At 37.2% G+C, this 17,035-nt stretch overlaps 1 protein-coding gene across 18 annotated transcripts in view; it reads left to right on the forward strand.

The window, feature by feature from the left end:
- HERC1 (HECT and RLD domain containing E3 ubiquitin protein ligase family member 1) overlaps positions 1-17,035 on the forward strand; it is a 109,770-nt gene that overhangs the window by 14,273 nt on the left and 78,462 nt on the right. For 15 of the 18 annotated variants that reach the window (XM_056345419.1, XM_056345429.1, XM_056345427.1 and 12 more), the window contains exons 1-6: positions 9,592-9,689; positions 11,244-12,199; positions 13,471-13,566; positions 13,876-14,070; positions 15,712-16,023; positions 16,698-16,794. In XM_056345419.1, coding sequence (XP_056201394.1) covers positions 11,270-12,199; positions 13,471-13,566; positions 13,876-14,070; positions 15,712-16,023; positions 16,698-16,794 — 1,630 coding nt within the window. In that variant the 5' untranslated portion in view covers positions 9,592-9,689; positions 11,244-11,269. Of the gene's footprint in view, positions 1-9,591; positions 9,690-11,243; positions 12,200-13,470; positions 13,567-13,875; positions 14,071-15,711; positions 16,024-16,697; positions 16,795-17,035 lie in introns of those variants that run through there. The other 3 variants (XM_056345415.1, XM_056345416.1, XM_056345417.1) reach the window with 2 other exon arrangements.

Consider the following 17,035-nt stretch of genomic DNA (forward strand, 5'->3'; position numbering starts at 1 on the left):
TTATTTATGCAGGGAGTGAATTTTATTCAGCTGACACTGTAGGGAGAAATAAAACTAGCTAAAGTAGAGTTTGGATGGAATACTAAATTTCGTTATTCTAAGAGTTGCTCAAATCTTTTTATGATTGTAAGTGGTAATATGTTTTTTTCTCTCCAGAAACATTGTACTAACTTACTGTTGAGTCATAATACTGCTTCCTATAGCACATGGTTCTCTCCTCTTACTTCTCTGGCTGACATGCCATGCTTTTTCTGAGCAGAAGAATATGACAGCGCTTTTCCAAATCTTTGAGAGGCATTTGGGTTTTGTATACATTTATAATTGTAGGGGTTTGTGATGATGACCTGATAATTGAACCTTCCTCAGTTGTATAAGTCGTGATGAGGTACTTGTGTTACAGAGATGGGCCTTGTACGAGACACAGTGTTTCCAGTATTTTTGATTGTCATAAAGATGTATCTGGGGTTTATTTTGAAAGAATTAAATATATAAAAAAAAAAACAACAAAAAAAAGTAGAAGGAATATTCGTGCTCTGCTTCTGTTTGAGTGCCAGACTGCGAAAATGCTGTCAAGTATGCTTACCAGGAAGTATTATTGCTGTTCAGGAGAAAGCAGAGAGATAGACTTTCATGAGCCATAGAAGACTTTGAAACTTGTAATTCTATTAGTTGAAGAATGATTTTTCGAAGTTGGAAAACCTCTATGGACAAGTGATGCCTCAAGATCAGGCTAAAATATATTCCCCTTGTTTACTGTGTCCATTTAACAACACTTGATGTAAAATCAGTTTTGCTTTTTATCTCTGTAGTACAATGGTTACTTCTTTAGACCTTGCACACAGGGAGAAAAGCACAAAGTTGTAAAAATTAAGCAGGAAGGTTCAGGTGTGTACAAGCAAAGGGAAATCGCTGTACTTGAAAATTTGCCTACATTTCTGAGTTGATAGTTTAATTATTCATTTTAGCAGTCTGGGCAGCAGTTATATGCTTCCAGGGATGGGGCATGCACAGCTGCTTGCTGTGGGTAACCTGTGCCAGTGTCTCACCACTGTCACAGTAAAAATTTCTTCCTAATACCTGATCTTAATCTCCCCTCTTGCAGTTTAAAGCCATTCCCCCTTGTCCTGTCACTACAGACCCTTGTAAAAAGTCTCTCTCCAGCTTCCTTGTCAGCCCATTTAGGTACAGGAAGGCTGCTATAAGGTCTTTCTGGAGCCTTCTCTTCAGCCTGCCTTCATAGGAGGAGGGCTCCAGCCCCCTGACCACCTTCATGGCCCTCCTCTGGACTCATTCCAACAGGTCCATGGCCTTATGATGCTTTTAAAAAAAAAAAAAGGAAAAGGGGGCGGGGGGGAAGCCCTAAAATCGACTCCTCCTTTCCACACATTTACCATTTACGAGGTTTCTGTTTGTTGATAAACTGAATGTGTGTGCTAAGGACTGAAAAAATCAAAACACATTTTGTAGGGAAACTGCTGTTACACTCTGTACTTTTTAAAATATTAACATTACTGTCTTCCACTTTCTAATGATCTTTTGTACAACCTTTTTTTAAACAAAACAAAACCCACTACTTTTTCTTGCCTGGACTCTCATACCTAAATCTCTTCTTGCAGGAATTTATTTATTTCTTTGGAGTAACCTAGAGCTGTTCCTTGTCTCTTTGTTCCTCCCTCAAAAAGAAGCAACAGTGTCTGCACTCTAGTCACTTTATATAGCTTCTGTCCCTTCTCCACCTTTCTTTAATTTATCACAGCGGTTATAAAACTGCTGTGATAAATGTATCGCTTTATAGATCTCTTAGATCTATACGCAGCACCTCCTCAGAAACCTTTTTTTTTTTTTTCTTAATAGAAACCCTAGAAGGGGCATTCTTGTTTACTTATATTAGGATAAATTTGTCAGCTGTGTGGAGGCAGTTCTTGGTGACAAATTTGAATACGTCCCATAATTTCCAAGCTGATATGGAAAGGGAAGACTATGGAAATTCCTTCTGGGAAGTTGTGTACACATTCTGTCCAAGGCCAGTCTTTCCAATTAAGCTCAGAAAAAGGACGTTTATAACCTTAGAAGCTTTGACCTTCAACTCTGTGCTAAAGTCCTTTTTAAATTATTATCATTATCCATCTCCACCCCCCACCCCCCCCCCACCCCCACCCCCCTTGGAATACAGGACTATTTGCTGCACTTTCCAGATTCCCAAGTCCTTTGTGTTGAAGTTGAGAACTTCTGTTATTAACCTGTTTTGTAATTTTTTTCCACTTTAGTGAGCTTCTTATGCTTGCATTTGAAGTTGATCAAAGCTGTCCCACTTACCTCCAAGTGAGAAGACCTAGAAACTTCTTTATTTCCAGAGCTGTAGTAAAAATCTGAAAAAACCCCCCATTCTTAGAGATTTGATGGTCTTCATGTCTGAGCCAACCGAGTGGGTTTATGAGAGCTCTTTAGTGTTTGCTTTGTTCCCCTTCTAGAAAAATCTGCATTTTCCATAGACAATTTAGAAGGTAACGGCAAGTGACTGGTAAATGTACTGTTACTTTCCAGCCCCATTTTACTGTTTGTATGGCGCATTATATAAATGCAAAAATACATTTTATATATTTTCTCCTGTAATTTCACTTTGACGTTAACTGTGACTTTTTAAAGAATTACTCCACTTTTGGAAATAAATAAATGTTACACCAGTTATTTGTGCTTCAGACACATAAACATCGACTATTTAATTATAATATATATACACACACCCCTCTCCGAGTCAGTTTTACATCAGGGTGTTGCTTATGCATTGGTGCAGTCAGTGGCTTAGTATTGTGTATAAGTAAAATAAACAAGCTGGGATTAATTGCAAGATCTAGTTCCTCTTTCTGTTTTCTGAGTGTTTAAATTGCTATGGTGACAGAGTTTATCACTTCATAGTTTATTTCCATTTCATGGGAAAAACTTGTAAATTTAGTTAGATTCGTTTCCAGTTTCCTATTTTATTCTTGTTTAAGATACAGGGATAGTTCTTACTTCCTTAGAAAATACATGGTTTTCTTCAGCAGTAAGAGCATTCACTGTTTGGCCTAGTTTCATGAGTAATATAAACTTAACCTTAATTTAAAGCTCATTTGTTTGATTGTTGTACTTAATTATTACTTCCAGCAGGCCTTTTGCATTTTACTAAGTTTGATTTATTAGTTATTTTAGGCAAGCTTAGATCTCAAAAATGAATATTTAAAGTGCTCTGTAAGAAGTATCTGGTGGTTTTTAAGAAAACCAAACTCAAACACAGTATAATTTAAATTCTTTAAAAACATTGCTAGGCCACTAAAGACTACATTCTGTCCCTGAAATATGACAATTTTTTCTCTTTTCCCATATGTTTTAACTCAAAAGGGAAGATCTTAAATGTATTAATTAGTATTACCATTTACTCTGTCTTGCTGGCAAACGCTTGTAGGCTCTTGGGTTTGTGTTTGGTTTTTTCCTAGATGCAGCACACACTGTCTAAACCAAAACCTCTTTAAAATCATCATGTAAGTAAATAGATGAACAGAAATATATGGAAAAAGGGGATATTAAATTAGTTGTAAACTTTCATTCTCTCTGAGTTCTTGGCCACATGGAAATGTGTGTGAACCATTTCATTATTATAGCATTGTGGTGCTTAGACTTGTTTGTAAGTTGATTTATTTGAATTTGAGGTGCAGCCTATTATCTTTTTATGCTTACTAATTATTGCAAGATGTGAAGACTTCGTGCTGAGCTTAGAATTTGAGTGATAATAGCATGAGGTAATTTGTGTATCTGGTGTTAGCTAGTTTGTTTACATAATGGGGAAAACCATGACCAGACCAGAAGAGGTGGCCGCTTTCTATTTTTATGCTTGAAAACAGAGAATCTGAAACATAGGGGAATGGTCATTCATTATGCAGTGAGGTGTAGCTTTGGAAGTTGTAGGTTTGTCTTTGGGTGTGTTTTAGGTGGTGGACTAAAACTAAAAGAACAAAGAACATTTGTCTGTGCTGCAAGTAAGTTCCATGTTCTCTTAGGCATATTTTCTTTTGTTATTTAAATGTTCTGCTCTCCTCTTAGCTAAGGAAAAAAACCCTCTTCTTTATGTTCCTCTTGTTTTCACAGATTTCAAAATTCTTTTCTTCTCATCCACTTGTGTATGATATAAGAGAAGAAACCAGAGGTTAGTGCCCCAGTTGAAGGGTAACTAACAGCTTGCTTTGTTCTGCAGCTTGCAGATGCTTCAGTTAGAGTATTTGGTGAGTCTGAGCCTTTCCTTCAGTTCAGTTGTAGAGGCTGCAGCACTGTCGGTGACTCACGGTTATTAAGCATCATTTTTGCCCCAACTTTAACAGCAGTTTCTAAGAGGGTGGTGGACAGATGCCTTTTCCTTCCATCTTCTGTTTGGCAGCAGTTCTTTTTGGAACTGCCAGCAGTATCAGTAGGTTTCAGTCTTCCTCCTAACACTTGTTAATGAAAGCTGCTTTCTTGGCAGGCATTGAGTTGGATAAGAAATACCCAAATTCTTTTGTCCAAATAATGTTTATAAGGAATGCAGATGACCTTTGACCTTGCCTTGGGTTTTGCTGAAGGTAGTCTCAAGCTTGTATCTTTGCTTTTCTTTCATGCTTCTTGTTTACTCCTGGTGGAACAAATTTTCATTGGCTGCACTTGATTAGCATTTCCACTTACTTAAGTGTGTTCCGTAAGTATTATTTTTTCTCACAGAAGTTAACTCTTAGGCAGAAGTTTCCCATGTTGATTTCTAACTTTATAACAAAAAACTTTGAATTCTGAGTTAGCAAACAAGCTCTGAAGGCAGTCTTAGTTACCTTCAGATTTTTTCTACTGCAGCTTAATTTGCTGCCATTGCTACTTTGAAAAAAATTCTACATCCAGGTTACATAGAACTTGTTTTTTAGGATTTGATATTTCCATTTTGCCCTAACTGTGCCCTAGAATAAGCTTTTGAAATAGGTGTTAACTTTGGTAACACACTTTTGTAATCCTTGTTCAGCTATGAGTTTTAAGTCCATTTTAGTTGACTTACTATCAGCAACAGTGAAAAACATGTGGGCTTTTACTCCCCCATAATGGCTGTTTGCCCAACAGGAACTCTGGTTCTCAAAGATATGACAAATGAGTTGTATTGCAAATTCTCACTATTTACTTCATTTTGTAATATTTTTTTTTTTTATAAGGAGGAGAAGAAAACAAGGAATAGGGGAAGGAGAGCTGGGCTTTTGTGGCTCATGTTTTGTCAATATGAATAGATTTTTCTTCACCTGGTACCGGACAGATACATTTTTGTATAAAGTAAATATCAAAACTTTCAATAATAATGGGGATTTAAAAAGTTTGTTATGTATGTGGAAATTATGTAATAGGTAATGTTCAAGGCATCGTCTTGGCTAAATCGTAGCTTTTTTTTAGCCACTGGGAGCTGTTCACTTGGATGATTTGGTAGTTTTCTATGCGTAAAATGTTGGCTAGTGATTTGACAGCAGCCTAAGTTATTTTCAGATTGCTGAAAGGAATATTTTCTCTAATTGGAGTCCAAAAAACCTGAAAATACAAACACATAACAAAACGTGATAGGGCTATTTTTAAAGCAAGAACAGTTGTTGCAATTTCAAAAAGGTCTTTTTTTTTTTTGGTTAAAATAGAAATCCCAGAAAGTTCTTGGAACTTTGAATTCGAAGCTTGAATTAAGTACTCCAATGTTAAATACTTCTATAAAGCTGTTGCGATACATTTAAGACTGTTCTAGGTTTGTGCTGCTGCCACTTAAAGGAAAGTATTTCCTTTCTCCACTTTTTGTCACGTTTCTGCCTTCTCCCTTTGTGCTTGGCTGTATGATCAGCCATGTGATCAGCTTGTTTAGCAAGTTGGTGGGACTACACACTGGTGTACCTTCCATGTTGTGAGCTGACCTTATAGTGGTTAGATATAGTAAAACATCAGTGAGTAATTCATATGGTCTTTCAAAGTCAAGCGTATTTTCTTTTTGCCTGCACTGAAAAAGAAATGAGATGTCCTTGCCTGTGCTCTGAAGCAATTACAAACCTCCGATTTGTGGTCCTCGGGCAGTGAGCTGGAGGAAATAAACCCTACCTATAAACTGTGCTAGCCAGTGTTACCTTTTTTCTGATTCACTTCAGTGATAGGTAGTCGCTGTGCCTGTACTCCCCACAGAGGCAGAGATAAATTACATCTGTATTCAGAGAGCATTATCAGGACTATATCAAATGAGCTTGTCGCCATCAGTGTGCGGTTAAAGACCGCTACCCGTCACATCAAACAATGTTACTTTCAGGATGGTCAGACCAACTTGCAGTAGGAGAGTAGGTCACTACTACAAGCTTGGATTCAAGCTTCAGTCTCTATTTTTAAGAGATGCGTACAAGGGGAAGAGAAAAACAAATCTTACCCAGTTTTCAGGAAAAGGAGCTGTATTTGCACCTTTGAGGTACATGAGCAAGTTTTGAAGTTTCTGAGTGAAGAGTAGCTGGGGTAAGCATAACATAAAGCAAATATTCAGGGAACTGCTTCATGTAGCTAGATCCCCATTGTTGCCTCTCGAGAAGGTGCTAAATTTGTCACTGAAGACCAGAGTTTTGAAGTTTGCATTATTTGGCCTTACAGTTGCAGTTCAGACCAAACAGTAGGTAGCAAATCCTCCTCTGACACCTGGGAAAATGTTACCTTTTCTTGGTGAACAAGGTACTGCATGTAATGATACCTGTCTGTGTCACTCGGAGGCTGAACTGCTGGTGTGCTTTGTAGTGTGAGTAAACAGATGGTGTGTCTAGTATGAAATGCAAAGAATGTTCCCTGCCTCTGAATGGTAGTTAACAGTCGTAGCTCCGGTTTTTGTGGGGTAGACACGTGTAAGGATTTTGTCTGCTGTAATACAACTGAAGTTACTTGGGCAAGGCTCACCAGGGCTCAGATAAGGCTTTCTGTGAAGGTGCTAATTGCTTTAGCGAAAGTGTGGCTGGAGCAGGTGCTTTAATAGCGCAGAATGTAGTTCTTGGTAAAAGAGCTGTAGCATAGTTCGTTCCTGTTTAAGCGTGAAACGTCAAGGCTGCGAGAGAACCAAGTTGCGCTGTGTGTCACCCGTTGCACCGAGCAGGACGGCTGTGGTAAGCACAGCCTCTCACTAGATGGCAGCGAGATTCCCTCCACCCCCCAGAGGTTTCGTTTTAAATTAGATCAAATAGGGCTCAGACTGTCAAAGAACACAGACCTGTCCTTCAGAATATTGTAGTAACTTTTTGATGAAATTGTACTACATTAGAACTTGGAGGGTCAAAGAACAGAAACTGATCGTTCAGAACCTGTGTAACCCATGGTTAATGATTATATAACAGGAGTAAACCAAATCTGGTCTGTAAAATAGGAGGTAAAGCATTTGTGGGTTATTAAACACAGTACTTTTAAAAAGAGCAGTTTGAAGACACTGTTTTGCTTTGAAAAATGCTTTGCATATTAAACTATTAAGTTAGCTTGACAACATTTATAGTTGACATCAGGAATCTTCCTGAAGAAACCAGAGTTCTGAATCCTGCTAGCATTCAAATTAATAACACTAACTTCTCTTTGGGAGCAGAGTGTTCTTTTTATTTATTAATTTTTAAAAATTTTATCGGACCTAGACTTAGAAGGACCTAGATTTAGAAGAACCCTGGACTCAACTAGTTACAATCAGTCTGCATTCTTACATGTGATAAGTTTTTCAAACTCTGTGTCTGTTTCCACATTTTGGGGTGAGGGGCGTTGTCATGTTATCAATGCTTTTTACTTTTGCAGTACTTCAACGTTGTGTAAATGATAACTAAGAAACCGTGTTTTTAAGGACTTCATTTCACATGTGTGTAGTTCTTGTGGTTTATGTTTTTGTTGAGTTCAAAAGCTGTCTACTGACAGTAGTGTTTTATAAGGGTAAAAATATTAAGCAAGTGGAGCAAGAATAGAAAATACCTTATTGCAAGACAGAAATAGAAGTCAGTAGAAAGTATCCTAAGTCCAGTTGCACAGCCCTGAAATACTAAAATGCTGCTAGATTGCAAGTGAACAATAAAAAGACATTAAAATAGACAGTCTTTGAAATCTCTGAGACACAAACATGAAATGCTCAGTGCACATCACACTTTAACTCTTCTGTAGATTTCTCCTGCTCATGCCAGGGTTTTGATTCAGAGCTATGAATAGGATCTGGCAACGAAGCCCTCACTTGATTTCTAAGTAGCTGGATATCCCAAAAGATAGTTACTCTAAAACCATATTGTCTTCCTTTTTTTTTTTAGTGTTAAGTTTTGACAGAATAGCCTGAAATTGCAAGATGAAAAATAAGAAGTGGACTCAAAAGTTTTATGACACATGCTGCAGCAAGATGCATGGACTGGCTTGGATCCTGTAAAAGCAGTATGACTGCATCAACATGGTCCTGTGCTTGAGCTAATAAGCCCTTCTAAGAAGCTATCCTAATACAAGCCTTGCTGGTTTCTCACCTCAGTCTAACGTAGGCCAACACTTCTAGACCGTGGCAGTATGAAACTAGAACAATTTATGTTGTATATCAGAATTTATTATACTCCATTTGAAAAGGGTTTTCTATTTTTGTTAGAAACTCACTGCAGAATTTAACCAACAACAAACTTCGGAGGTTTTCAGTTTAAATGCATTTATGATCATTAAATACCCATTTGTTCTTATGCTTATATTCTCCTTTTGCTTACTTAGCCACTCCCCTCCCTGCCTTTCCTTTTCTCTGCTATGTTTATAGACCAGATTTCATTTAATTTCATTTTCATTATGTATGTATGTATTTTGATTTGCTGTGCTGGAAAACCACATTCCTAGTCTTATCTTCAGGCTAGCTTCTCTGTTAGGGTAGATCAGAGGAATAATCTCTTTCTCCACATGATCCATTGTCAATCTTCAATGAGTTCAGGATATAGGTGACAGAAATCTAGCTGGTTAATCCAACTGATTAGCATTTTATGAAACTGTGTCAAAGTTGCTTCCCTTACGTAACCTTTCCTAACCATTCTGGAAATGCTTGTTAATGCTACTCAGGATTGTATTTTCTTTCATGATACTCATGATCCTTCTGTGACTCACTAGATTCTTCTACTTTCGAATCTCCAAATAATAGATTCTCTACTTATGGGATAACTTTTTATTCGATAATTGTATATGCTTGTATGTTTTACGATGAAATCTCAAGCTATTAATCTTACTGCTTCTTGGCTACATACTGTTCTTTCCATGTGACACTTGTCTACAGTGATAGAGGTGCCTCTGCACTTTGTGCTGTCATTATTTTACCAACTTATTAATCAAAACATTACATTGTTGGTTTCAAAACAATCTCTCAAAACTTAACTAAAAACTAGCCTAATTTCCCCCCCCGTTTTACCTTCAAATTTTGTCTTCCTAACATACAATTCTTCTGTAAACTTTTACCAGCTTAATTTTTGGAAGTAGTTTAATACAGCGTCATTTGCCTAAGTAATACTGTACACTTCTGAATATACAAGATAACTTTCTGATGATTTTTTTTTATTTTTAAATTGCTTACATTTTCATTTTCAGTAGTATGGTTGAGAGGTTTATGGTGACTGAGCACTGGGGAACTACAAGACCATATGCAACATTTGCCATACCATCTGTGCCGTACACCTATGGTATGTCGTCCTGAAAGAAGGGCTATGTAGAGAAAATAATTTGCTTTTCCAACGATATATTCTTCCTTCTGAAAGTGATCAAAGAGAACCTGTTGCCATGTTCAGTTTGAAAATTGATGCACTCAGATTATATTTCAAAAAGATCTGATTTTCTGTAAGTTAGGTGTAATCATTCCATATGTTGATTTATTTTAGATTTTAAAACAGTGAACAAAAAATGCAGACCTTGAAACTATATTTCACCTAAGCCAAATTATAAGTGGTTTAATATCAGAGCTTTCATGTTTCACACGTAGAGTTTGTAACTGATGTTTTAGACCACCTGTGTAGAGCTGAGACCCTACTGCATCTCTCAAGGGAAGAACAAGGGGAAAAGGGATCTTTCTGTTCCACTGAATAAGTTACTTGAGTTCAGGCAGTACAAAAGTCAGAAGAGAGATGGATTCCAGGGGTGAGTGCTAGCCAAGAAAAGCTATGGTATGTGATGAGGAATCCCATTTTAACTATAGGATTCCCAGGAATTTTGTAGGAATTTCGTTGTATAGTTTTAATTGATTTTGCATCCATATAAAAATGTCATAATTCATAATGTGTTGGATTTTTTTCCCTAAAATTGTCAGCAAAAAATGATTTCTGAAATTCATTGGCACCTTTGATTTGAAAGAATGTTGTGTCAGGTTGGTTTGACAACCAATTTGAACTTTCCCCCTAAACTGGTGTTGCTGCAGTAAGTTTTCTCTTTACATTTGTATTGTTAGTGATCCCTTCCTTAAAAATCTGTCCTAAAAGCTTTCAATACTTTGAGTCATACATTATACAATACTTTAATGTAACATTATATATAATTATTGATACTGTAAATTTACTTGGAATAGCTGAAATGTATATTTGGCTCTGAAGAGCCTATTCAGTGGGTGAATAGGAGCTGCACAATGTGCCACTCCAGCAGTTATCTCAGGGGAAAGAATGGCTTGTGACAGCAGGACTTAAAAATGTGTTTGGCAGGTTGAGCCCTTAGCTGTGGCCTGAATTAGCAGCCTCGTTTATTGTAAAATGAAGGTTTACACTGGTACTCCACTGACTTGTACAGAGTTGTGTATGATCTTGTGCATTTTTTGAAATCTTTGTCCTCAGTTTGAGAGTATTATTTTTCTCTAGAGAATATTAGAAGTGTATTTTCATTGTAACACAGCAGAATTAAACTTGCTTTGTGTGAATTTTTGTGTATGTGGATTTAGCAAATGCAGACTTAAAATAAAAATCTTACATCATGTTAAGGAAGTTGCACATACACATGTACTTATTTGTTTAAAATGCCTCTCTTATTTTTTTCTTCTAATACTACTACTACTTCTAAACTATTCTGTTAGTACTTAATCTGAATTCCAAGTCGCAGTACTTATACGGGTAAAATGGTGGAACTTTGTTAACTCTTGGTGACTCATCTTTTGTTGCTTGCTTTCTTAAAGGGTTATTAGGGTTTGTCCTACTGTGAGTAGTGAGTTCTGTAGATAGTACTGCACACCTATTTACAGGGTTTTTTTCTGTCTTTAGGACTGATGGCAAAGGAGTAAACCAACATGGCAGCTATGGTCCCACCTGTGAAGCTGAAATGGCTTGAACATCTGAACAGCTCCTGGATCACAGAAGACAGTGAATCCATTGCAACAAGGGAGGGAGTTTCTATCTTGTATGCTAAATTAGTCAGCAATAAAGAAGTAGTGCCATTGCCTCAGCAGGTGCTGTGCCTCAAAGGACCTCAGTTACCAGATTTTGAGCGGGAATCTCTATCTAGTGATGAACAGGACCACTACTTGGATGCCCTTCTTAGCAGCCAGCTGGCACTGGCGAAGATGGTATGCTCAGACTCTCCATTTGCTGGAGCACTTCGAAAACGTCTTCTTGTGTTGCAGCGTGTCTTCTATGCACTTTCTAATAAATACCATGATAAGGGTAAGGTAAAACAACAGCAGCATTCACCAGAAAGCAGTTCTGGATCAACAGATGTGCATTCTGTCAGCGAACGTCCAAGGTCGAGTACAGATGCACTCATAGAAATGGGGGTTCGGACTGGATTAAGCTTGTTATTTGCACTGCTAAGACAAAGTTGGATGATGCCTGCGTCAGGACCTGGCCTCAGTCTTTGCAATGATGTTATCCATACTGCAATAGAAGTCGTGAGCTCTTTACCACCTTTATCTTTAGCAAATGAAAGCAAGATTCCACCAATGGGGTTGGACTGTTTATCACAAGTAACAACATTTCTTAAAGGAGTAACAATTCCAAACTCTGGGGCAGACACTTTAGGTCGTAGATTAGCTTCTGAATTGCTTCTTGGTTTGGCTGCCCAACGAGGTGCCTTGCGATATCTTCTTGAATGGATAGAAATGGCTTTAGGTGCTTCAGCCGTAGTAAACACCATGGAGAAAACCAAGTTGCTGCAAAGCCCGGAAGGAATGATCAGCTTTGATTGCTTTATGAGTATACTATCACAGATGCGGCGATCTTTGGTAGGTATAGCAGCTTTGATTTTTCTACATTGTGAATGTAGTTGCAATCTTCATTTCAAATAGTTTCTCAATACTGAATACCAATTTGCAGAATAGTTTACTTAATACGTTAAAAAGGTTGGGTTTTTTTGTGAAATATTTTTTTCACTATTTCCTTTGTTACCCACTGTCTGTTCCTCTCATTCCCTGCCCGCTCACAGGTAAAGGGGAAAAGCAAAGCAATCCCTGTGTGCCACTTTTGGCGTTAGGCTCTGACGCCTTTTCTCAGGAAAAGAATCAAGGACCTAGTTGATCCACATGCGCTTTACATTTACGTTCATAGCAAAGAAGTTAGAAAGCCTGGAACTGTGTTTAAGGCTTGCTTTGCTGAATTTGGTTAGAATTCAAAGTTTTGCAATATGCCTTGTTTCCTGTTCAAAGTTATTTAAACTGGGTGTTCCTGCTGTCCAGTTAACGTGGACCTCTGCTTATATCTCTTTGGAAATCAGTAAGACTTGAGATGTTCAGCATTTTTGCTACTGCTCAGAAATTAATGTGGTAAGAAAATGAGCTGAATTGTTTGGAAGTATGGCACACTGCTTTGCATGCTGAGTGCCTACTTCTGGCCTAGATGAATAATCTTTTTGAAGCTATGAAATGATTGCACAATATGCAATCAGAAGCTGTGGCAAGCTTCTGCCTCATGCTCAGACTGAAACAGGAAATGACTTTTTCCCTGAAGCAGTCATTCTTTCCTCTCCTCTCAGTCTTGTAATGCTTGCTAATAAACATAAATTTTAAAAGCTACAAAAAATTAAAGAATAGGGATCATGAGAAGAATATGGCAGTGGCAGGATCTGAATTGAATTTAATTTCCTGATGGGCATTTTTATTTGTTGTTGGTTTTTGGGCTAGATATAAAATTAGTGACCAAATTATGGAAGATAAGTAAACAAAAAATTAATGATGATTAGTCATTTCAAAATAATAATCAATTTAAACACAAATTACATGGATTTCAGAACAAAACAGTATTAGGAGAAATCAACTCTCAACCTAGATATTTTCACAAAAATGAATAAATAAGAACGTTTAACTAGCACTTGTCACTTCTTTGTTTTCCTGAATTGTATGCATGCCGCTATCACAGCTCAGGGGAGAAAGGTCATTTACTTATGCTTATAGAAAGAGCTTTCAATTTTGCTTAAGGAAAAAATCCCTAATGTATTTTGTACAGGTGCACTGTTGCTGTGTGGAAGTATTTTTCTCATAATAACACTTAAAAATTGTAGGGATCATCTGCAGATCGAAGTCAATGGAGAGAGCCAACTAGAACCTCTGACGGCTTATGTTCTCTTTACGAGGCAGCTCTGTGTTTATTTGAAGAGGTATGTCTTTATAAACAAACTTTGATTTTAAGGTAATTGTAGTTTACTTCTCCCTCGCACATCTGATTGGTGTGTGCATGTGCGTATGGTCCAGTCTCTGCTGAGTTATTCTGGAGTAAAAGAGGAAGGCAAAAAAAGGTGAAAAACTAAGATGTAGAGAAACAAAGTAATTTAGGCAAGCTAATGATACAGTGACAGATGGTTTATGTTTTAGACCGAGAATCATAATGAGGGGAAATTAAAGTTGCATAAAACGTGACTATGGAAAGAAATGAAAATGCTACTGTAGTAAATCTCTAATCTTAATAGGTTTGTCGAATGGCGTCAGACTATTCAAGAACATGTGCCAGCCCTGACAGCATTCAAACGGGTGATGCTCCCATTGTTTCTGAGACCTGTGAAGTGTATGTTTGGGGTAGCAACAGCAGTCATCAACTGGTAGAAGGAACTCAAGAGAAAATACTTCAGCCCAAGCTTGCTCCAAGTTTTTCTGATGCACAGACGGTGAGTGATACTCATAGTGGTATGTTCTGTAACGTTTAACAGTTTTTATTTCTGAGTGTCAAGTTGTACCGAAGGTATGATGCTCAGGACTAATCACACAAGCTATTTCACTGAAAGTATCTCCCTACTTTTATTGACACCTGGAAAAAACATTCTGTTTCCATTTTAATGACACACACAGATCAATATCCATGTAACAGGAATGATTGAATTAATTAACGTGCTATGAAATGCATTTGCAGATACAGATTTGCCTGTGGTTATGTTTTTGGGGTTTTGGTGTGGTGGGTTGTTTTTTTTTGAAGTATTTTTTATTTTCTACTGTTGTTTATAAGGTATTTCAATTACTCAGTCTTCTTTTTGATTGGTGGCTTTCACACCGAGGTTGCCTAGTTTAAAAGTCCAAACTGCTAACTGCTGGCACAGCAGCCTTAATTAGCTTTCTGAAAATCAATATACAGTATGCTCTTTCTACTTTCAGTGACAGATTCTGCCATTGCGACTGAGCACTTCTGTTCATGTGTGACAGAATATAATAGATTGCTTTTCTGTTACTATATTGGCTTTGCAGTGTTGACTTAAGTAAAAGCATTTTTTTGGTCACGAGACAATTTAGGTACATTCTCTGAAATTATTCCTATTGACATCACTGCTATATTTATATGCCAATGGACTGCAGGACCAAGCATCATAAAGCAAGTTTATGCATTCAAAAAACTTTGTTTGAACAAGACACTAATACACGAGTGGAATAAGTGATCTGAATGAATGGGTTACTCTTTGAACAGTGCTGTATACACCCATACCATGTTATTTTTGTGATTTCCTACTGGGATAAAGACTTTTTGCTTTAACCTTCATTGACAGTCTTTGTAGGATTGGTCTATATAAAGAAGTTAATTCACAGTAAATAGGGCTGTCACTGTGCAGTCTACCACCTGCTTTGTGCCATTTCATCACGTGGACACACAGTACTTCTAAGCTTCAGATTTGAACCTGCTTTGTACTTACGGTGTGTTAAGATTCCTATAGCAAATTATTGCAGGGTTAGTTGGTTTGCTGTTAGGTCATTCTTCAGCTGTGTGCTGACTTTCCAATAGAGGCAAGTTCATACTTTTTAAAAAAAAAACTTTTGGTCGTCTTTCTTTGTTTTTTATGTAATTGAAATGCATACTCTCAAATGGTAGTGGATTTTTAGCATTAGGCGTATTTCTGTAATGTTACCACTTGGTAAATTAAGCAAAATGTACAGTGCTTTATCAAGCTATGATGTTGTCTTTTTAATCTTAAGAAATTAAGATATCTTCAAAGACTGTCCATTTCCCTCCATGAGTCTTGGAGAACTGAAGGCAGGCTGAATTGTGTAGTCTGTAAAAGAGGTGCAAATAAATAAAATAGGTGAATCGCTATTTATATCCTTTACCTCAAGAAAATAGATTTACTCATGAAATATTTTTCAAGAATTTGAATTTTACTGCTTGCTGAAGTCCAAATTCTCCTTAGTTCTTACATGATGTTATATGAGAGGGTTAGATCAGGTAAGGAAACCTGTCATTCTTTTAAAAATACAAATTTCTAGTCATATATGTGAATTTTACATTTATCTAATCTTTATGTTTTTACTTTTTTAACCTTTTATAGATTGAAGCAGGACAATATTGTACGTTTGTTATTTCTACGGATGGTTCTGTTCGAGCCTGTGGTAAAGGCAGCTATGGGAGGCTAGGACTGGGTGACTCCAACAATCAGTCCACATTGAAGAAACTGACTTTTGAGCCTCATAGGTCTATTAAAAAAGTGTCATCTTCGAAAGGATCTGATGGTCACACTTTAGCATTTACAACAGAAGGGGAAGTCTTCAGCTGGGGTGACGGCGACTATGGAAAACTGGGACATGGAAATAGTTCAACTCAGAAATATCCCAAACTTATTCAGGGTCCTCTGCAAGGAAAGGTATGTTTTGTATGGTAGAACACCCATTTTTGTTCTGTGATGTTGTGATGTGTAAAATTTGGAATATATAAAATGTTACGAAAAAGTTCTGTGTTTTTCTAAACTTCTCTTTGAGGCTGGGTCTGCTTTCTGCAAAGCACTGAAACTTACTGTGGCCTTTAGGCATGTGATTGTGACAATGGCATTGCCAGTATGAAGTGTGAAGCTTGCTCATGTGATTTTGCTGAACTGCAGTGGCATTCCAGGAGCTGGTTGCTTTTGTTAGCTGTGGCATTAGGACTTCTAATCTAAAAGTTTTTGGTGGCTTCATTTGAAAAGTGGCTTTGTGTTGTCCTGCAAGGCCTTCTCTTCCCTGTCTGTGTTTTGGCCAGTGTTTTAAACGTCCACTGATGATGCTTTTTGCTGCTGTAAGACTAGAATATCTTTACTTTAAATTTGCTTGATAAATAAGTCATGGCCAGTTTCATATGTAAACATGTCTCCTTAGTACGCTGATTTCCACTTACCAAATACTAAATAGAAAAGATTGCAAGGATTAACTTGTGTGTATTTTCTCCACACATGTGAACAAGTTGATTGACGTAGACTGATTCTGAAATTTGACTTCTGCAAGCTTTCAAGCTTCCTATTCAGTTTGTGTAAAAACTTGATGTTTATTTTTGCATGTAACATAGGTTGTTGTATGTGTATCTGCTGGATACAGACACAGTGCCGCTGTTACAGAAGATGGAGAGCTATATACATGGGGAGAAGGAGACTTTGGAAGATTAGGTAATTTTAAAATTTCATGAGATTCATTTGCAAGAATTGTTACGGATAATGATACTGTACATGTATTTGCCTTGTTCTCTTATTGTCCCCTCTAAATACACGTACACATGTGTACACAGGTGTGTGTATACAGGTGACTGTATTAAAATAGTGTAGAGACTCTTAAACAGTTTTAACGCAGTTAATTTTACACGGATTTTTTTTTTTTTAAATTCTTTTCAGGAAAAGCTGCCTTTGTTTA

Source organism: Falco biarmicus, chromosome 7 (assembly GCF_023638135.1).
Source record: "Falco biarmicus isolate bFalBia1 chromosome 7, bFalBia1.pri, whole genome shotgun sequence".
NCBI lineage: Eukaryota > Metazoa > Chordata > Aves > Falconiformes > Falconidae > Falco > Falco biarmicus.